The 21,826-nt window shown below is 47.9% G+C and overlaps 3 protein-coding genes across 3 annotated transcripts in view; 1 reads left to right on the forward strand and 2 right to left on the reverse strand.

The window, feature by feature from the left end:
- The first annotated feature begins 960 nt into the window (after positions 1-960).
- INSL5 (insulin like 5) lies at positions 961-2,644 on the forward strand. The gene is made up of 2 exons (XM_065841924.2): positions 961-1,142; positions 2,406-2,644. The coding sequence occupies exons 1-2, from the start codon at positions 968-970 to the stop codon at positions 2,642-2,644; spliced, it is 414 nt and encodes a 137-aa protein (XP_065697996.2). The 5' UTR covers positions 961-967.
- A 78-nt stretch (positions 2,645-2,722) lies between these two features.
- DYNLT5 (dynein light chain Tctex-type family member 5) lies at positions 2,723-6,612 on the reverse strand. Its single transcript, XM_065841923.2, is given in 4 exon segments — positions 2,723-4,828; positions 6,221-6,345; positions 6,470-6,585; positions 6,587-6,612. Coding segments are annotated over 4 exon segments (471 nt in total). The 3' UTR covers positions 2,723-4,624.
- An 811-nt stretch (positions 6,613-7,423) lies between these two features.
- SGIP1 (SH3GL interacting endocytic adaptor 1) overlaps positions 7,424-21,826 on the reverse strand; it is a 52,409-nt gene continuing 38,006 nt past the window's right edge. The window contains exons 19-25 of the mRNA XM_065842438.2: positions 16,422-16,533; positions 15,906-16,061; positions 14,810-14,942; positions 14,315-14,517; positions 13,898-13,962; positions 13,187-13,351; positions 7,424-12,450 (exon numbers count right to left, since the gene is read on the reverse strand). Of these exons, the coding sequence (XP_065698510.2) occupies positions 12,428-12,450; positions 13,187-13,351; positions 13,898-13,962; positions 14,315-14,517; positions 14,810-14,942; positions 15,906-16,061; positions 16,422-16,533 (857 nt within the window). The 3' untranslated portion in view covers positions 7,424-12,427. The remainder of the gene's footprint in view (positions 12,451-13,186; positions 13,352-13,897; positions 13,963-14,314; positions 14,518-14,809; positions 14,943-15,905; positions 16,062-16,421; positions 16,534-21,826) is intronic.

Raw genomic sequence — 21,826 nt, forward strand, 5'->3', positions numbered from 1 at the left:
CAAAAGGAAAGGATGGCCAGGACACCGATCTGCAGCTATTCTGTGCTTTGTTTAGAGCCATCTCCCTCTCTTTTCTATGCTTCTTCAGAAAAAGACTGTGTCTGCAGGCCTCAAAGCAGAGACACGTGAGCCATGCAGCTGCAGTGGAGCTGCTCCGCTGCATCCCGGTATCTGCAGGTAAAATACCTATGGACGTAAACTCAAACAACAACATCGCTCTGTACAAAAAGTTCCCTGTGCTCAAACACTCTGCGTGCTTAGGATTGCATCCTATCACTTAGCACCCTAGCAATCACAGCAAGGCATTTGCTTGGGTGCCTCCATTTGCCACAAAACCCCCTCAGTATGTGATTTTCTCATGAGCGACTGCCCGGCACATTCCTCTGAAACATCCGCAGTTGCCAGCTTGACAAGAGAACACAGCATGGCAATAAAGAGGCACGCAACTGCAGTCATCACTGGAAGTTGTTATCTCCCTTTTAGTTTGGGATTGCTACCACAAGAAGACTCGACATTGCTTAAACTGTGATAAGAGGCAGGACCAGGCAATAGGCTGTGGTAGTACAGCTGTGCGGGAAACACTGAGACAAAACCCATTATCCACAAATTATGTAGTAAACACCCTTCCATTTTTGCTGAACATACACATTAACAATACTGAGCTAAGCCCGTCCCCTATAAACACGTTATACTACATGTGCTTCTATAGTAAAGCAGTTACGTAGTCTAAAGAAGTCTTTAACACCCAACCGAAATCCCAGCGCAAAACCCAAAGCACTCAAAACACCATTGGAAACAAGCGATTAACTAGTTTTTAGCAAACATTTAGTCATCCTTAGAATGAGCCGTTACTCAGTGAAGCGAACGGGCCGTGGATATAAAGGGGAGGACTTCAGAATTACCCACCAGAGCCTTGCAGATCCCTCCTGTGCTGCCAAAGCCCAGCCTAAGGCCCACTGTCGGCAGGATGAGGAGCACGGTGCTGGCGCTGGCCTTGCTGGCTCTGCTGGCCGCAGCTCGTCAGGGCAGTGGGGAAGGAAACACTGTGAGGCTCTGCGGGAGAGACTTCGTCCGAGCCGTTGTCTTCACCTGTGGCGGCTCCCGGTGGAAAAGGGATTTGACTGATTATCACTACCTGTTGGGTAAGTACTAATTAATGCATTAGAGGCTCATCACACCCCGGCAAGGTGTGACTAAATTTGAGGGGAATGGGAAAAAACAAATGTCCTGCAAGGCTGGACCTAAGGGTATAGCTTTGCCCTTTATTTCTGCCCCCTCAATAGCTAGATCTCAAGCACGAACAGAACAGGTTTTGCTTTAAAACAGCAAGCAAAGTGGTGCAACTCCACACTTTGTTTCCTTCCAGCTTGCTTGGGTTAGCTGAGTGTGCTATTTTGCTAAATAAATAACATTTAGATCAAGATTTTCCAAGTCAACCTGAGGAAGCCCAAGGCTATCACTGAAAATCTCTGTCATGGTATTTTAAATGTCAGAGATTAGTCCTGCTGCAGTCAATGAAAGTTTCACCATTGTCTTCTCCTTCCTCTCTAGAAATCAGAAACTTTATTAACAACTCTAATACTATAATTATAGTATGTCAAATATATACTCTGCAATTTAAATATCTTCACGTGCTGTTGTATGTATATCAGCACATTTTTAGATAGAAAATTCAGCAGCTACATGCACTGCTAGAAAACTGTACTCTAACAGGTTAAAAGAACTAGAAAAAAATAAAATAAATTAAGCAGATGACTGGAACAGAGGCTTTCTACACTTTTAATGAAGTTACATCTGCCTTTTTTGAAAATCCTACTGTAGCAGCAGCTTTAATCAGATATAAAAAGCAATGCCACCTGTAACACCCTGCCTGGAAGTTTGTTAAAGGAGAAAAACCACCAATGCTAAACTACGCGAAATAACTGCTCTACCTTCATAAACTCCACCAGGCAGTGCCCAGTTGTACTCTGGTAATATGCACATCAATTGCAAGTGTCATTTAAGTGGGAACATCCAGGAACTTTTAAATTGTGACTTAATACAGTATCTGCATTTCAGAAAAGCCACAAGCAGTTCAGGTTAATATGCCGGTCAAGCACTGCTAACATAGCAAATCACAGTTTTACCCTTCAAGGTAAATATATATTCCTACAAAGAACACTTTTCAATATAAATTCACTAATTACTGGTTTTTTAAACACACAGAATGTGTACCTGGCGTATCTATTTTAATACTGCCCTGGTGAGAAGCCAGTGATCCGGTAAATCTTGGTTGTTCACATCAAAAACACGGATGATAATACTTTCAGCACCCTGGCTGCAGGCTGGTCTGTCTTTCTAGTAAAGAGAAATATTATAAATTATTCACAACTTCTAACTTTTAGCTTCTAATTCTTATGTGACAGAGAGCGAAAATCCCCTGCCTTTCTCACAAGACACCAATGGTTATGCCGACCCCTCAATGAACAGAGATCAGAGGCTGGAGACCAACAGCGAAGCAATCCAGGTCAAGCCCGAGACGGAGCGAGACTTGGACCGTGCCAGGAAATTGACTGCGCTGAAAAAGCGCGAAATAGCCAAGTTGCTCACCACGTCCTGCTGCAACATTGGCTGCAGCGAGAAAGACATCAGTTCCCTGTGCTAGAGCACAGCAGATGCTGACGAGGTTCAACGTTACAGCTTTCATGTATTAAATAATGTATTAAAATAATCATGACATAAACCACTTTCACTGTAGTTTTATTCTTTGGAGCACACTAGGGAGTAAAGGCTGAATGTTAAATATTGTAGTACAAACAGCTGCAGTGACAGTTCAGGTTGGTTTGTCTGGATTCCACAAAGTGTTTACAGCATCTAGAATTAAACTCTTAGACAAGAATACAAATATTTTTTCCCATCTAACTACTCTTCTAGTTTCAGTTTTGCACATAAAGTGTAATAAACTAAGCAATTTATTAGATGCTTGTCTTACTTAAGAAAACCCAACAGCAGGTTTCAGCTGTGAAATGTGGGCAGCAAAAAGTCTGTTTTCAGCTCAGAATAAAGCCAAGGCTGTGCAGAAAACTCTGGGCAGTGCATCCCACGGGGGGCCCTGTCACTCAGACCTCGGGTCAGCTGGGGAGCCTGAGCAGTGAGCACCAGCCCCCACACTGGGCAGGCAGAAAAGTGGCTTTATTCCCTATTCCAGCTGCTTCCAGTAACATCTGCCCAAGGTCCTGCCTAGCGGAGAGTTAATTTGCACACAGGGAGATTGGACACACACTTGGGAAGCTCAGAGGGCTATGTTTCTTCTCTTATCTACAGGCAGGTATCAGCTGAGAAGCCCAACTAAAGGGTTTTTTTTGCTAGATTCAAGCACCTTCAGTACAAGGGCCCAGATAGATCTATATATTCCAATCACGGAATCACAGGCTGGTTGGGGTTGCAGGGTCACCAGAGCAGGTCACATAAGATCACATCCAGATGGGTTTGAATGCGTCCAGAGAAGGAGACTCCACACGCACTCTGGGCAGTCTGTTTCAGGCTCTGGCACCTCACAGCAAAGTTTCTCCTCATATTCAGGTGCAACTTGCCATGTTTCAGTTTGTGCCCATTGCCCCTTGCCCTGTCATTGGGCACCACTGAACAGAGTCTGGTCCATCCTCTTGACACTCAACCTTGGAGATATTTATCAGCATCAATTGTATTACCTTTCAGCTTCTCCAGGCTGAACAAACCCAGCTCTATCAGCCTTTCCTGATGCTTCAGTCCCCTCAGCATCTCTGTAACCCCACTGGACTGTCTCCAGTAATTTCTTGTCCTTCTTGAACTGGGGAGCCCAGGACTGGACCCAGTACTCCAGATGGGGCCTCACCAGGGCAGAGCAGAGGGGCACGGCCACTCCCCTCGACATGTTGGCTACACTCTTCCTCATGCACCTGAACACGATATAATCTGAAGATGTTTTTCACTTGATTTCAAACACTATGGGACAGAGTCAATCTTCTCCAAGCAGAACTACTATCTCTGGGCCACCTTCTCTGCACTCAGAGCTCTTCTTGGGGCTCAGGGCCAGCCAGATCAACCCCCAGCGAGCAAAGTTCCTGTATCCCGCACTCTCTGCTGCTGTCCCAAATCTCTGGGGCTTGCAGGAAGGTTTGGAGGATCCCCCAGCCCCCCAGGCAGGGCAGGATAAGTCACAGCACCCAGCTACCACGGCTCGACAGGACGCAGGATCTGCAGCACAGCATGTGCACAGTCAGGACCACAGGGCCTGGGACGTGCTTGACTGACTGCAAACACCGTTTAATGGGGACAGTTTTAAATCTATTTTGTTGCTTTCCAAAAATGTGATTTCTAATTGTGGAGCACACAGTGAGGGCAAATTCAGGGAGAAAAATACTACAGGGATAGCTGGTTCTGAAAGCAGGTAGAATCAGGTGCAAACCAGCATTTCACAGAGAATCACTCCCCAGAGAAAGCTCTGGGAAATACAGTTATCACATTCACCACCAAAAGGCTTAAGGTAGCCACATTTCAAAACAGGTGAAAGCTGCCTTGGTCCTTCACAACCGTTTTCAACAACAGAAACGGGAAAAGTGAGGCTGAACGTTCATTTCTCCTGCTGTTACACTCCACTACCTCCTTATTCAAAATAGACAGCATAGACTACTGCAAGAGCAAACAGCGAAGTGTTCTTGAACACATAGGATGCAAACGTATCACTCGCAGGATCCCACAGGCACCTGCTTCCGATTTGCATGCTCTGCTCATTCAGCTGCCCAATATGTGTCACCACAACAATCTTGTACCTCGGTATCATAAGGTCTTTTACCCGAACCTTAATAACCTGCAAGAGAAAAACATGTTTAGACACAAGTGGTGAAGTCTCACTTCTGGGATAGACAAGTGCACATGTTGCAGTACTGAGCCCTTGCAACAATCCTGATGACAATCTTTGAACTGCAGTGTTTGAAACATCTGCTCCAAACTTTCCCAGTCCCACGGACAGGGGCCACATACACTACTGTGGTCGTTTCACAAGAGAATCAACACTTCTGTCTGCTAAAAACAGGCACATCTTCCTGCTGCATGACTGAAACACAGGCACGGGTGTTAAGTAAGGAGTTACTGTATGTGAATACCCTCTTCTCCTCCATATGTCTTCATAATTACCTGCTGATTACAGGGGGGGGGAAGGAAAAGCAGACAGTACTGCTTTTTTTAATGCTGGTGAGTTCTTCTGGGCCAAATCAGCTGCAAGACTAATGGATCAGGACAATCTCTTCTCTACAGCAAGACTGGATTTAATCAACAAGAAGCTTGCACACATATCACTGTGCAGAATTCAGCTACTACCATAACTAGTCTATTTTGGAAAGGTCTGATACATACTTAAAACTTATTAATGGCATTTCTGGACAGGGCAACCACAGCATGGAATTTTTACTGAACTGTGTGTTTGGCCACTGCTGCTTGAGCAAACCTCATCATTAACCTGTATAATCCAGCATGCATCTCAGAGCAACCATTGGTGTACTTTCACGGCTTCCTCCAGCCTTTGTTTTACACTTCGTATTTGGGTATCTCCCTGCCATGACAGCCACCTCCCTGACATGTTGTTAAGGAGTGAGGATAAAATCATAGAATAGAATCACAGAATCATTTTGGTTGGAAGAAACCCTCAAGAGCATAGATTCCAACCATTACGCCACCCCTGGCACTAGCCCATGTCCCTGAGAACCTCATCTCTGTTCAACCCCTCCAGGGACGGTGACTCCACCACTGCCCTGGGCAGCCTGTTCCAATGCCCGACAGCCATTTGGGGAAGAAATTGTTCCCAACATCCAACCTCAGCCTCTCCTGGCACAACTTGAGGCCGTTTCCTCTGGTCCTGGTGCTTGTTTCTTGGGAGCAGAGCCCGACTCCCCCCCGGCTCCAAGCTCCTTTCAGGCAGTTCAGAGATCAGAAGGTGTCCCCTCAGCTCCTGTTCTCCAGGCTGAGCCCCCAAGGTCTCTCAGCCGCTCCCATCACACTTGTGCTCCAGCCCCTCACCAGCTCCGTTCCCTTCTCTCAACTCACTCCAGCATCTCAAGGGCTTCCTTGTCCTGAGGGGCCCAAACCTGCCCCCAGGATTCGAGGTTTGGCCTCCTCAGTGCCCACCACAGGGACAGTCACTGCTCTGGTCCTGCTGGCCACACTGTTTCTGACATGGCCGCCCCATCCCCTAGCACAGCGGTACCTCAGCGATGTCCTTCGCCATGTCCCTGCACCGGGCCGCCTCGTACTGCTGCTCCCTCAGGCAGCTGCCCAGCACATCCCTCAGGATCTCATCCACCGCCGCCACCGGGAAGCGCTTGGGGGGACCTGAGGGGCAGGTGGTGACGTTAAACCCGCATTTCTGAGGGGGAAACCCACGGCGCTGAAGGCAGAGAATGGCGCCTCGCAGGTCTCCTCGTCCCGCCCAAAAGTGCCCAGCCCTGGGACCTACCCGAGCGGGGGTCGCTGCCGGCCGTGCTGCCGTGCATCCCCGCAGCGATGCTGACGGGAGGAGGAGGGACGTGACAAGCGGTCCCAGCGGCTGCCACCGCCTTCCGCCCTGCCGGCCCGCCCAGGCTGAGGCGGGGCCGCCATTTCCTCCCCCGCATCCGTGTCCGCGCAGCCTCCCTGGGCCCCCAGGGAACTCGTGTCCTGCAGCCGCCCCCACTTTCCGTGTGTCCTTGGAACTCCCAGGATGTGCGCATGGACCCCACATCTGTCTGCAGGTCTCCACAGCCTCCATATGCCCCTACAGCCGCCACACCACAGCTTCCACAGGACCCTGTGTGCCCTTACAGCCACCATGAGCTCTGCAGGTCTCTCCCTACAGTCCCCGCATGTCCCCATAAGCCCCTGTGGGCCCCCATGGGTGTCGCATGTCCCCACAGTTCCCTTATGTCCCCATGGCCCCAGAGGGTCCCTGAAACCTTCACTTGTCATCATGGCCCCCTTGAGTTTGCACAGCCCCTATGTGGCCCCTATGGCTCTCCAGTGCCCTCTTGGATCCTCCCAGCCTCCACAGGTCCCCATGAGTCCCCATAGCCCATGTCCTCATGGGCTCCCACATGTGCCTACAGCCCCATGTGTCCCTACAGCCCACACAGATCCCCATGACTTCTGTGGATCCCACAGGTCCTCACACGTAACTACAGCCCCTATGTGTTCCTACAGCCCTGACACGTCCCCACGGCTTCCATGGGTCCGCTCAACCCCCTCAAGATCCCACAGCCATGGTCCCTTATGTCCCCACAGCCCCCAGAGGCATCTTCACAGTCCCTATGGACTCCACGTGTCCCCACATGCCCACCCCAATGTTTTAGGCCAGGGACCTGGCAGCCCCGACACCTCTGCCTTGCTCCTCTGGGTGCTCCTGCACATGCAAGCAAAGCTCACTCGGAAAAACTGGTGGTTTATGGGTTTTGTTTATTTTCAAGGAAAAAAAAAAATCACATTTAAATCGCAACTGAATTGGGTATTTAATGTGATTCTTATGTATAAGATTAATAAACTTTGTTCTGACGTGGGGATTTATTTGTTGCAACATTATGCGTGGTAAATAATTGCATATTCAAGATTTTGTGAGATGGGTGACAGGGAAAATGGAGGAAAGACATTTATAAAAAACATTATTTACAAAAATGATATCCACATAGTTGTATTCTAACCTATAAGGCAAGTAACATTTAAAATATGTTGTTTCATGATTATCTTCAACAAGTCAGTACAACACATTCAAATTACCAGTGGTCAAATACAAAGCTTTGCTGCAATAGTCCATGTGCAACAAACCTGTACGTCTTTTATAGTTTTTTCTCTGAGAACAGTAGGTAAGCAGCAAAGTTTTCATCACAGATTAAGCAGTACCTAGGCCATCGTAGACTAAAGGTATAATATATCTCATTGCACGTTTAGGCAAAAAAGGCCAGCCATTAATTAACTTAAATCTTAAAAATAGACCTGTGTATCTTAATCCACAAATATTTATAAACATTTTATACATGAAGGAGTTCATAAAATGATACAGGGTGATACCCTGGGAAATCCAATCAACTTCTGGGGGTTCCTCTGGGCTCAGAGGTGTCTCAGAGAGGTTCTCCTCCACCTTCCACCCACCAGCCCATGGCCGCAGAACCAGAGCACCAAACCTCAGCCCGGCTTGATTCCTCTCTCAGACCACAACTAATGTCTCCATACGGTTTATGCCGTCAAAGCAACTGTGTGATTTCACCAATTTTAAAGTGTTTTGGAGGGGAAAATCGCTCCTGCGTGGATTTTGAACCCAACAGCAGGACAGCACATCCGCAGTGATTCCCTCTGTGTCTTAGAAGAGAGAGATTTCTAATGGAGGAATAAAATATTCTGAACACCTCGCTAACACCTGGTGTGTTTCATCCCCTACTGCTTGGCCTGTAGTGAAGTCCTGCTGGTGTGCAAACCTTTGAAGAGCATCACCACATTAGCTTTTCTCACTTTCAGGAAAAATTGTCAGCGGCATTATCTGCAGTCACTCCTAAAGTGGTAGCAGAGGTCACACAGGGGGCGGACAGGTATTTCTGCAAATCTTTTTCTAGCCTTGCAATGGAACAAAAATTAAAACACTGACTATCATAAAAACTCCCCAGCACCGCGAGAATTACTTTCCTTGGGAAATTGTGAGAAAAAGAAGAAGAAAAGAAGAATTCTGGCTATGAATTGAAATATTTGAGACAGTAATTTCTTACCAGGAAAGTACAATGTGATTGTTATATATTTTGGGCTATCATTTTAAAAAAGAAAAAAAGAAAAAAAGCTGAATGGAGCAGGATTCCTTTGTGAGGCAGAACTGCACCGGTGCCGAAGGAGATGGGGAACCGAGGGTGAGGTCCAAACGTTTTTAGTAAAAGATGTTTGACTCTCTCTTAGGTCATTTAAAAATATGACACCTTTTCATTGCAGCCCAGCCATCTAAAAATGCTTTTGCTGCAAGAAGTGACGTGGTGACTCTTTATGTGATGCTCATGCTGGAGGAGCTGGGTGGGAACACAGTTTGGACAGTGGCCTCACAGCAAAAATAAGCAGCAGCTTTATAAGAGGGAAGTGATAATTAGGAATAAATGCAAGCACCAAATGAAAAACTTATTATTTGGTAATATTTCATACTATTGAGCAATTTAATAGATATTAAGAAACATTGTTAAAGTGGAAAATTGGTCTGAAACATCTCCTGTGAGGAGCACTGTAAGCTGGCTGATAATCGTCAATATTTGCAACAAACAGAAGATGAAAGTTGCAAATGAAAAGGCTTCCTGCTGCCCAAATCTAAAGACCCAAATCTGCACATGTTCATGGGGAAAAACACATCCAGTCCATCAGCGGGCACTGGGCTGCTGGTGGCTACTGGGGACCCAAGGAAAATCCCTCTGGGGAGATGTGGCTGAGGACATGTCCACACAAGTCTCCAAGCCAAAGCCTTTCTGTGCATGCATCACACCTATTTTTTTTTTTTTTTTTTATTTATCCTTTTTTTTTTTGGCTCAGATAACCAGCTCAGAGTGCTGCTGAGTTAAGGGGTGCGGTGCTGGAGGGCTGAGCCCCCCTTTTCAACCTCAGCCTGACTTGAGAAAAGAGCCTCGGGACCACATGCCCAGCAAGATACACTTGGCTCTAGGGATGCAGGTGACTCACAGGCAACCAAATCACTGCTTTTTCAACTCCCCACTGATGTAGTTGCTCTCTGCTAGTGGGCAGGGAGGCCCAAACAGATGCATTTCCTGAAAATACACATTTTTTCCTGCCTAAAAGCAGAGGCGAAGCCTGCAGAGCTCAAGTGCCCTGAATGCAACAGGGCAGTGCATCCCCCCTGCCCTCTTCAGAGGGCTCTCACCGCTACTACGGAAGCTGGAATTGGGGATAAACATCCCTATATATGCCCCTTTTTAAGTCTGCTACATCCCATGCTGCTGCTCATAATATTTTTTTGGCTGACACCTTCTCAAAGCCAGGTAGAAAGAAGACCAGGTTCCTGCATGTCAGGCACAGAAAAGCAACTGGTCTGCTCCCCCTCCACACACAGGGTAATGCTGGGGTGCCACGCTCACACAACACACAGGAAGACAAAAATCTGACAAAATAAGCATCCCTGGGACACTCAGCTGCTCTGCCCTCTGCTCAAACACCGTCAGAGCAGGAAAACTCAAGCATGGACACAGAACAGCGTCTCCTCGCAAGGGCCATGCAGGGAGGAAAATCAGAGATATGCAGTTTGACGCTGCTGAGCAAACACCCCGTGAACTGAAACACTACACAAAAAACTTGCCAAATGCAGTATGCAAACACCTGTGCCAAAACCGCTGGGTTTGGTCCCAGTGTTTGGGCTGGGAATAGCTGTTTTGTGTCACCTGGTGGTGGCTGGAAGGGGATGGTGTCCCCGTGGGGCTGCCAGCACACCAAACTGGGGTGCAATTCACACCAGAAAAGGTGCAGGACTCATCTCTCTACCCAGGCCACAGGGGCTGCATCACAGCACCCCCACGCACCCAGAAAATGTGACGTGGGTTTTGTGGGGGCACAAACAGGACAAGCTTGCAAGCCTGGGGTTATGGGAGTTTTTGTTTAAAAAGCATTTAAAAAACCAGTGCTAATGTAAACACCTTGTCTTTCAAATGAAATATAAACTAAAATATCTATGTTCTGGTAATATTTACATTATAAAATCCTTAATTTCAGGACTATGGCATAGATCACTTTCCAAAGCATGAGTTTATAACAATTGTATACAGCATAAACCAATTATGCAAAAACTGATTCTTAAATTTTGCTTTATATTCCTATGTCAGAAAGGGGTAAGTTACACAGTTTATACATAACTCCATTTCAGGGGAAAAATTATTAATAGAGTTGAACACTCCCTCCAGGAGTTCTGGCAAGTGTCTTTTCAAAAACTGTGAAGATGTATGAAGTTGCGTAACTTAATTGTGCTTTCACCTCTGTGTGGATACCTCCTATAAGCACACACACAACTCAGGCAGCCTATCACACATACCTCAGTCTGGGAGTCACCTCAGAACTGAAATGTCTCCAGATTTCCTTGTTTTCTTTTAAGGTGGGCACAGATTACTGTTTTCTTACGTCACTCCAAACTGCTCTGTGAGCAAGCACATCCTAACACGCACAAAGGTTTCCAGCACAAATGCACAAGCCCTATCCTGGCAGTATTTGTGGCTGTAAAATTAGCACTATTTGTCATCTCACACATTTCTTAAGTCGCCAGGACCCCATTTAATGGATGCTCCTATGCTGCTCTTTGCATCTGAACACCAGCTGCAAATAATTTTGAAAAAATCCCCATTTTTTTTCCCACGTCACTAAATTGTCCCTTTGAAACCAGCTCTCCACCCTGGCAGCTGCCACACCGTCAACGTGTAGGGGCTTTCAAAAATAGGAAAAAAAACCTCAAACCAATCAACCAAAGAAAAAAAATAACAGAAAAAGCAAGCGAAGGAACATAGAAATACAACCAAAAATCTAGATACTGCTCAGGAAAATGTATCCTTAAAAATAGCAATAACTTTTTCGGACAGTGTGTAAGGTCAGAGTAACTACCCAACCTCTTTGCCTGCTTACCTCCTTGCCTACATATCTGCAAAATGTAAAGATACGGGGCAAAGAGAAGCACTCGTCACCTACACACACACTGCTGGGACTCCTGATGGGTCACCTGCGGCCCTAAGAGAACATGGGCACGTTCACGGAGGTTTGTGGTAATGGAAATTTGATGTTAATACTCTTTGTACAAGTAACATTTTTTTCCACGTTTTGCTGGGAGACTGTACTAGGAACCTCCACATTTACAGCGATATTTTTCTGGAGTTAAACCAGCTAAACCTGAAGATAGAGATTTTTATTCATCACCGTGAGACATACTAAGGACTGAAGAAAAAGTAAATCAGCCTGTCATTTCTACTCTCTTTTTATGAGGCACCCCCTTCATAACAGCTATCAGTATTGTATTTAAATCGTATATATTGATAAAATGTAATCTACCTCTGTAAGCATTGTGCCATTCAACAGTACTACTATTAAATTTATATACCACAGTTTAAATTACATCCATTTCATGAATGGTAAAATGCTAAAACTCAAGTGTCTAACGGCCAAAATACAGCCTTACTGGAATGAGTACAATTTACAAATACAATAATTACATTTTAAAACCATTAACAATGTTACATCTAGAAGTAGATACTGTAGGACTGGTCAAGACGGTGTTTTCCAAGGAAAAAAATGCTGAAAGTTGTCATCACTTCCAACAGAAATGTCCCAAGTGCAGGATTTAGTTCATTTTCCTTAAACTGTAATTAAAACCCGTTCCACGCACAGCAGTCCTTGGGTGTTTTCCGTATTATTTTCCATAGACTTGCATAAGCTCCCATCAGTTATCGGCCAAGTATTTACCTAAAAATAGGATCAGAAATCAGCTGTGGGGAGGGAGCAGCCCCGGTTCCTGGGGGATGGGGACCCACCACCACCAGCCCCACACGCACGGCCACGCTGCTGCCACGGAAAAATCGTCACAGAATCATGAAATCATCGAATCCCAGGTTGAAGGGACCTCAAGGATCATCTGGTCCAACCTTTCTTGGCACAAGCTCAGTCTGGACAAGCTGGCCCAGCACCCTGTCCAGCTGAATCTGAAAAGTGTCCAATGTTGGGGAATCTTCCCTGGGGAGATTGTTCCAGTGGCTGATTGTTCTCATCCTAAAAAAAATTCCCCTGTGTCCAATTGGAATCTCCCCAGGAGTAACTTGTACCCATTACCCCTCGTCTTTTCTTGTGACTCCTGCAAAAGAGGAGTCTCCACCTTCTTCGTAGCCACTCTTTAAATGCTGAGACATGGTGACAAGGTCTCCCCTGAGCTGCCTTTCTCTAAACTTTGGAGATCCCCAGACCTTGCCTTTTGCGCAGGACCCGTCAGCAGAAAAGAGCCCATTAAACTCAAGGCTCTGGTAAGGATTTATTTCATGCGAGGGAGCTTTTGCCCCTCTGATGTCAGCCAACCCTGTCACACCATGCTGCGGTGGCTTGAACAGCCAACAAATACACAGCAAGGGCAGTCCAGATGTGTTGCACAGTTGGAGGGGGCCACTGGGGACATTGCCATCCCAAGAGCAGCCACCGGCGAGGTACCTACCTGCCGCAAACCTCTTCTTGATGAGGGAGAAGCGGTACCCAGCGCCGACAAGCTCGATGTCACAGCTGGAGAGCGTGGTCCCCTCGCTGGTGAACTGCACAGCCAGGGGGGCCGGGGTGCTGGGCCCCTCTGACAGCTGGAACCGCGCCAGCAGAGACCCCACACCTGTGATTTAAAAATCCCACATGAGACCCTTTTACAAGCCCGGAGAGGCACATCCTGCATCCCGGGACCAGATTTGCTGGCAAAGCCAAAGAGATGCCCAACGTGCTGCAAGTAAAGCCCATGGCCATGGCTATACCTGAGCTAGCAGCATATCCTGGGGCAACAGAGCCAAACCCCCTCACCCTCCCAGCAGATTTTAGCCAGGCTGCATGGGTGACATGTGGGAGGCTGCAGTTCCCCGACAGGGATGTGACATGGAGCCTCAGCCTTCAGAAATGGAGTCAGTGGAACAAAGGACTCGGCAAACAACCGTGCCCAAACCCAATGTGTTAATACCCTTCCATGATGCCAAAGCAGTTGGCAAAAACCTGCCAGTGGCACTCGTCCCTGCTTTTCAAAGCTCTTTGGTCCCAGCTTTAAATAGCATTTTCCCCCAGCAAGTGCCGGCAGAAACCTGCACATCTGGACTTGTGTGCAGGCGCGATAAATGGGTCAGTGTCAGATATAAGTATTCAGAGTTAATAGCATGCACATTTACAGAATTACCTCCATTTTCCGACTTCTGAGAGATATCAGGGATCTTCCACAATATCCTTTGCTGTTCAGCGTTCCTAAAAACACATGAAGAAGAGCATTTCTGTAGGAAACAAGAAATTACGAAGGAGTGGTTTGAATTTCGCTAAAGGCTGTGTGGGCTAGGGGAGCAGCTCTGGTGCTGCTCTCCAGAACTACAATTCTAAGAGTTTGGCTTTAGGTTTGACGTGGGGCAGGAAAATGCTGCTCTTGCATTGCACCATAACAATTAAGCAATGGGTGACAGGCAGCAGGATTAAAGTAGCCAAAACAAGAAATAAGGGTTGTTATTCTGCCTCTTGTGCACGTAGGTTCAGCTCTGACCACGTGCGTGTGGGAATGGTGAGGAAAAAAAGTAAAATCAGAGTAGGGTTGCAGGTTTCTTCCTACCAGACAGCAGGAGGAAGCACAGCTTGAAGTTTGGTTACTCCTCCGTCGACGGGGACAAGGAACTGGACGTTGTTTAGAGCGACCGGTGTGGTCATTGCCTCTGTATTGTATTTGTAGTCGATGCGGAGGTCAGTGCTTGCAGGGTCACACCGCCAGCTCACTGCAAGGTTTAATGGAGTAGACTGAATACCCTGGGCAGATACCTTCCAAAATGACAGAAAAAACATTTAGTTTCCATAGGGGTGAAGGGAGAAATCCCATTTTACAGACGCAGTCATTGCATTTGGTTGCAGAGGAGACAATACCTTGGATTCTCATAGAAAGTTTGCCTGATTTTGAGCCCAGTACAATCTAGTGACACAGAGATGGGACAAGCAGGACAGCATGTCCTCAACTCGTGTTATCTCCACTCTGCACTAGGGAAATACCGGTTTTTACATCTATAAACTAAGCACACATTTTTTGGCACAGTTTGTCTTACAGAAAAACCCCTACCTGGTATTTGAGCATATCCACATTGTAATAGGTGGCTTGCGGCTTCTGTTCCGATACCTTCTTTAGGTGAGTCATCAGATTTGGCATGTTGACCCAGAACTCCTTGGTGGTAGCATCACTCTGTGTGTTGTCACTGCACAGAGGAGAATTAACCCTTGGCATAAGCCACCTCAGCAGAAAAAAAGCTTTTCTACAAAGCATGTAGGGCAGCAGTGCTGGTCACCAGCTGGGACCGCATTTAATCCCACATTTAGAGAAATATCACCTCCCTTCTGCCCATCTCTGGCTTGTCCTTAGCTGCCTCCGCAGAGGCACAGCAGATACAACCTGTAGGTCACCTCATTTTGCAAACAGGAGATATAACAAGCAGAGCGGGGCAGAAAATGAGCAAAACCCATCAAAACGCTTCTCTCTGCAGATGCTCTGTGTTCGGTTTTGAGCCTCTCAGGACAATGAAGCCCTTGAGGTGCTGGAGCAAGTTGAGAGAAGGGAATGTAGCTGGGGAGGGGTTGAGGCACAAGTGTGATGGGAGCGGTTGAGGGACCTGGGGGGTTCAGCCTGGAGAACAGGAGCTGAGGGGAGACCTTCTGATCTCTCAACTGCCTGAAAGGAGCTTGGAGCCAGGGGGGTCGGGCTCTGCTCCCAAGGAACAAGCACCAGGACCAGAGGAAACGGCCTCAAGTTGTGCCAGGGGAGGCTGAGGTTGGATGTTGGTAACAATTTCTTCCCCAAAGGGCTGTTGGGCATTGGAACAGGCTGCCCAGGGCAGTGGTGGAGTCACCATCCCTGGAGGGGTTGAACAGATGTGCAGATGAGGCTCTCAGGGACATGGGGTAGTGCCAGGGGTGGGTGAACAGTTGGACTCAATGATCTTGAGAGTCTTTTCCAACCAAAGAGATTCTATGATGCTCTTCTGCCTGGCAAAGGGACTGTTCTCAGAGGGGGAACTCTGACAAGTATTTAAGGGCTTGAGAATTTCCTTCCCAAAATCAGGGCAAGCTACCAAGGAAGATATTTCAGGCCATGTGTTTTTACAAAGCATCTTATTTTTCTGGAAACCCACCCTCCTTTGGGGTGCTGTGTGGCAGGGTCTTACCAGCAGAGTAGCTGGGGGTTTGGCAGGACGTGCTCCAGCCGGTTGTAGTTAAGCACGCGGAAGGTGAGTACCGCCGGAGCGGGGTTGTTGGCAAAGTGTCGGGTGATGCCGGCTGGAAACGACAGCACCATCTCCCCAGTGATCTTCACGATGCACCTGCAGGACCAAACACAGAGATCGAGGTGGGGAGGAAGAAAACAGTGGGTCTCAAAATGCAGCAGGAGAGGATTGTTCATGCCAGGGAGGGTGCGGTGACAGCCCCCGCCTTCCCACCCACTACACCAGGGAGTAAACCTGTTGTGGTCCTAAACCAGAGCGAGCTGAAACAGCAGCACAAGTTGGCAGCCTGCTAGGGGTGAGACCGATGCTCGTGGGGATGCCTCAGGAGCATCCTGCCCATGGACAATATGTCCCTGTCCCTCGAGATGCTCACCAAAGCATCAACAGCACCCCAAGCCTGTCCCAAACCCAGGACCTCCCCATATTGACACCCAGACCCTGTCAGATGGCACCTACTTGTTCGGGTCGGCCCCTTTGAAATACGCATTGACAGTTTCTGTGAAGGCGGCGGCGACGGGCAGGGTGTCCTGTGCCCCCATGGTGAGGGGGCTGGGTCCCCGTGATGAGCCTGCAACAGACCAAAAACCTCCTGTTCTTACGTGCAGAGAAAAATAGCACCGGTCCCCCCCATAGCCAGGGCGATGGGGTGCTCACCAGGATCCCCAGCCTAGCTCTATGGGCAAATATTCAGAAAAAATTCCCTAGGCTTTGGATGAGGCTTTTAAAACATTTTAAAATTATCTTCCCCCACCCCGAAAAAAAAAGAAAAGCAAGCAGAGAAAATAATGGAGAAGCCCCAGGCAGGAGCAGCATGCGGGGCCGCGGCAGCCCCAGCGCTTTGCATGACAGTTTTTGCAGCAGGTTTCTGGACCCCGGCAAGAGAGGCTGGGGAGGGTCCTTGTCCCTTGGCTGGGGGGCTCAGGTTGCCCATGGGAGAGTGGGGTGTCAGCAGTGTCCCCCCCAACACTGCCTGAACCCCAGCCTGTGGGACCCCTGCAATCCCCCCTCTCCTGCCCGGCTCTCGCCCCACAAAGCCTGAGACACGCAGTGGCAGATCTGCACATCGTCAGAAATCTGGAGCTACAGAGGAGAACGTGGAACTCCAGGTGCAAGAGCTAAAGCTATTAATCCGTGGTTTATTTAGTTGATTAAAAAAAAAAAAAAAAAAAAGGTGGAAAAGTTTGCTTTGGTCATGCTGTGCATCTGTGGATGCTGGCCAGGCTCTAAAATAGTTCACCCCTGCATAGTCACACACAGGTTTCCCTTTGCTGGCCAGAAATACCTGTCTCCGAAAAATATTTGAGGATGAAAACATTACTGCCAAGCATATTCCAGAAGCCCTGGGTGTGCTGGAAACCCTGCGTGGGGGACAATGTCCCGTTCCCCATGCCTGTCACAAAGTGGTGACTGTTGCCTACGTGACGTACAAGTTGCTGAACCCCCAGGTACCCAAAAAACTCCTCGAGGAGTCAACAGCCCTGCCCTGGTACCACCAGTTCAGCCTGATCTATTTTTCTCCAACACACCACTTTTTTTAATATATATATCATAATCATATATATATCATCAGGTTAAACACAAGGATTATTTTGCCCCAAACCAGGTAAAAAGGCATGGAAAAGGTCTCTGGAGGGGCAGCTTCCCTGGGGACCCCAACACCCCTTTGCTCTGTTACCTTCATTTACAGGGTCTGAATCAGGCAGGTGAATCAGGCTGTAAATTCAGCCCAGGGTTTTACTTAGAGCACACAACTGTGTGGCAGTTTCAGCTGAAGCCACATGAGATTAAACACCGGCCTGGGGATGGGCAGCATCTCGGCAGGTGGGGGTGAAGGAAAAGCAAAGTGACCACGCAAAATGCAGTGTGTTTCTGGTGGGCTCCTGCTTCTCTGCTTGGACTATCTTCAAAAATAATCCCCTCCCTTCTTTATCTGCTGCTGCCTGCCTCAGCCCCATTTTCTGCTGCTTTTTGCCTCAGATCTAAGCAATCTGTGGTGGCTTCTTTGTGACATTCAGTAAGGTCCTGGCTTGCTGCTGCAAATTTTCTGCAAGTATTATAAATAATAGAGCCTGGCTCCAGGAAATCAGGCTTCATAATATCTCCTGACAAAAGCACTTCTGTCACTTGCATTACACTTCAAGTTTTGATATATTAATTGTAAAAAATGCATCATTGGCGGGTGAAGATTCCTCACGCCTTACAAATACAACCGTGCAGGCAGCGTGTTAATGTATAAAACCCAAGTTGCTCTCTCCCAGAGACACAGAGGAACCTCTCTGGTGCTGGGGTTTCCCCTTCAAATGTATAATGTAACCTAAAAGGGTGTAAAAAATTAGTATAGCCACGGGTCTTCATCTTGGTCATATATCTTAAGAAGCTCAGGGGAATAAGTGGTTCCAGCCGCAGCCCGGGATAATGATGCTCAATAAGTGGAGCGGGTCTGTCTGTCACAGGACACGGATGGACAAACTGAGCATCTCACCCGCACGTGACAGCCTCATCACCACACACACATGAATTACCCTAATGAGCCCAGGGAGACAGCATGGGCTCCCCAAGCCTCCTGTTCCTGAGGACACAGCCCTGGGCTGTGCACTGGGGACTGGGCAAACTGGAGCAGACACCTTGTGTCAGTGCCAGCCGCGCGTTGAGGCACGGGCAGCCCACCAAATCCACCGGCCACCTGATTATTGCAGCTGAAATACCTGCAGACTGGGAGGGTAACGTGTTTTTTATGAATTCTTTGCATAGGCATCATGGTGGGTTATCAGACAGCGCATCCTCGCTCCTCGAGCAACAACCCCCCCATCAAATCCAGCCAAACGCAGGCCAGGGGGATGTTCTCATCGCGTGCACCCAGTAATACAGGTGAGATTCAAAAACATAAACGCAGACCAGCAGTAGAGGGGTGACAACTGAAGGTGTCTCCTGGCAGAGGAACATCAGGCTCATCTCGGGAGGAAAGGCAAGAGGAAGGTCTTTAGCCATCCAGCAGCAGCACCACCAGTGATTCTTGGCAATATTATCATTATTCTTTAGGAGAGAAAAAAAAAAAAAACACCCCACACTTTCCAAACATACAAACCCTGCCCCAGAGCACTGATCAATAGGGTGAGCATCTCTCACACCAACGCACCTTTTCCCTCATTTTCCATCTCTCATTTCTTACACCATTTCTCTGTACATATACGAGACTCCTTCATTCTCCAGAATGAAAAATCATACATGCAAGACTAAATCAGCTTGTCTCATGTATCTGTATTACCAGGCTCAGCTGGCCTTGGAAAGTCTGAGTTCATCTGAACAGCAACAAAACATCCTCCGTGTTTCTAATCTGACTCTGGACACAGATCATGTGGATGTAACCAGCATTCAGAGTTCTCTGTTCCCTCTACTCTTCCCTGTGAACCTATATATTATTCTCTTAATAACTTCAGAGGCTAAACAACTTTTAAAATAAAATTTTTAATGTAAATATAAAAGTATGCTCTCTTTATTTTAAGACCTAAAATTCTTTTCCAGAAACCTGAGAGACAAGTCTAGTTAAAGCACATACTGTGGCACACCTCCACCAAAAATATGGCTTTTCAGTTATTGCCTCAGAAGTAATTTTTAGAAACTTTTCATTTTAGCAAAATAATGCAATAATACTGGGGGTGGGGGGAGGGGAAATCCACTTTATGGAGCTTTGGATCCAGCCATAAGCAGCACACCAGGCTCATCTGCCTTAATTTTCCCTACACAAACATGGAAAATACAGCTGTGAAGTAAGGATGGCTGAGTACCAGTGATCCTGGTACCCAGCTCTGCCCATGCATCCAGGAGAGCATCACCAAAGCTGCACTGTGCCCTTTCACACACAAACTACCTCATGTTCTACCAATACATGGATTTTAGTACAGAAAAAACTGAGCTCAGAAATAAAAAGTAATCTGGCATTTCATGCCCTGAGTTACAGATGCCAAACTCAACAGATGTCATGAGATGTGCCCAGAGGCAATTCTGCACTGTTGCAGCCCTAGACAAACATACCAACCACTCCAGACCATTCATGCTGCCAGAACCAAGAACAAGAATTTAAATACACCATTCAAAACCACAAGAAAACCCCAAAGGGTTGGACATGCTCGCAGTGCTGATGCTAGATTGAGCAAGGGGGACGAGAAACCACAGAGCAGGGGGTCAGCAGGGATGTACAGTGTTGGGTACATGTACTGAGGGATCACTCTTCGACCTAGTGATACTTTTTTATTTTTTCTAGAAGCAGCAAAACTGCCATGAGCATCAGGAGACAGCAGTTCCTCCCTGGCCCCCTCCCAGGTCTAAGCCAGGAGCTGCTGTTGGAGCAGGGACCTTGAGGCCCAGCAGTTGCGGCTGATTGAAAAGCAAAAAGAAAGGAAAGAAGAACCAACCCCCCGGTCACCAGCACCTCCATCCATCCATCCATCCATCCATCCATCCATCCATCCATCCCTGCTTCTGCTACAGCATAGAATCACAGAATCATTTTAGTTGGAAGAGACCCTCAAAATCATCAAGTCCATCCATTACCCCACTCCTGGCACTACCCCATGTCCCTGAGAACCTCATCTCCGCATCTGTTCAACCCCTCCAGGGATGGTGACTCCACCACTGCCCTGGGCAGCCTGTTCCAATGCCCAACAGCCCTTTGGGGAAGAAATTGTTCCCAACATCCAACCTCAACCTCCCCTGGTGCAACTTGAGGCCGTTTCCTCTGGTCCTGGCACTTGTTCCTTGGGAGCAGAGCCCGACCTCCCCCGGCTCCAAGCTCCTTTCAGGCAGTTCAGAGATCAGAAGGTGTCCCCTCAGCTCCTGTTCTCCAGGCTGAACCACCCAGGTCCCTCAACCGCTCCCATCACATTTGTGCTCCAGCCCCTCACCAGCTCCGTTCCCTTCTCTCAACTCACTCCAGCACCTCAAGGGCTTCCTTGTCCTGAGGGGCCCAAAACTGATCCCAGGATTCAAGGTGCAGCTTCACCACCACCCAAAATGAGGTTTACTCCATAAACACCAATGCCTTGTCCTCAGCCACCAGGGAACACAATCCCAGGCCACTGGGCTGTTTGCTGGAGGGGACACTGATGGCACAGTCACAGGAAGTGACACCCATGGGACCCGTGCTCTGGCCTGTCCCCTGCTTCATCCTTCATCCACAGCACAGCTCCTGCAAACACCCCAGCAGCTTCAAAGCTCTTCCTTCGGGGTTTAAAGCACCTGTTCCTCTTGCTAGCACTCCTTTTAAACAAAAACATGGGCATGATGTCTGTGCGGTGAGGCTTCCCCTGAAGCCTTGGGGCTCTCGGCATGGGGCTGCCCACTCAACACCCATGTCTCTGCCCTCTCCATGATGTGACGCTGCTCAGAGAAGCTGCCAACCACCTCAAAACAAGCTCTGTCCTCCCCACATCCCTCCATAACATGCCTTTTCATCAACGAGGGACCCCAAACACCTCAACGCCTCCAACCAGCTGCCCCAGCAGCACAACCCAGTGACATTTCACTCTCTCCAACCTGTCACCCTGGAAAAATCTGATGGGAGGTGGGGAGGGGTCCCCAGCTTGGTGAAAAACCCGTCACCCTTCGGTTTTTAATTAACCGTGCCACAGCCCGAGCAGCTTGCGAGGGAGAGTAGAGAGAAGCCCTGGTTGACAGAGTCAAGTTCCTCAGCAGTGCAAGAGGTTTCGCTCTCTGGTTTTCACCACAGTCTTGGTATGAGAATATTCTTTTGGGTTTTGATTTGTTTGGGGTTTGTTTTGGGGTTTGTTTTCATAAATAAAGAGGAAAACAGATCATGGGGATAAATGGCACAAACCAAATCATAGCCGTTCTGGTCGAAGTTG

The sequence above is a fragment of the Patagioenas fasciata genome, chromosome 6 (genome assembly GCF_037038585.1).
Source record: "Patagioenas fasciata isolate bPatFas1 chromosome 6, bPatFas1.hap1, whole genome shotgun sequence".
Classification (NCBI taxonomy): Eukaryota; Metazoa; Chordata; class Aves; order Columbiformes; family Columbidae; genus Patagioenas; species Patagioenas fasciata.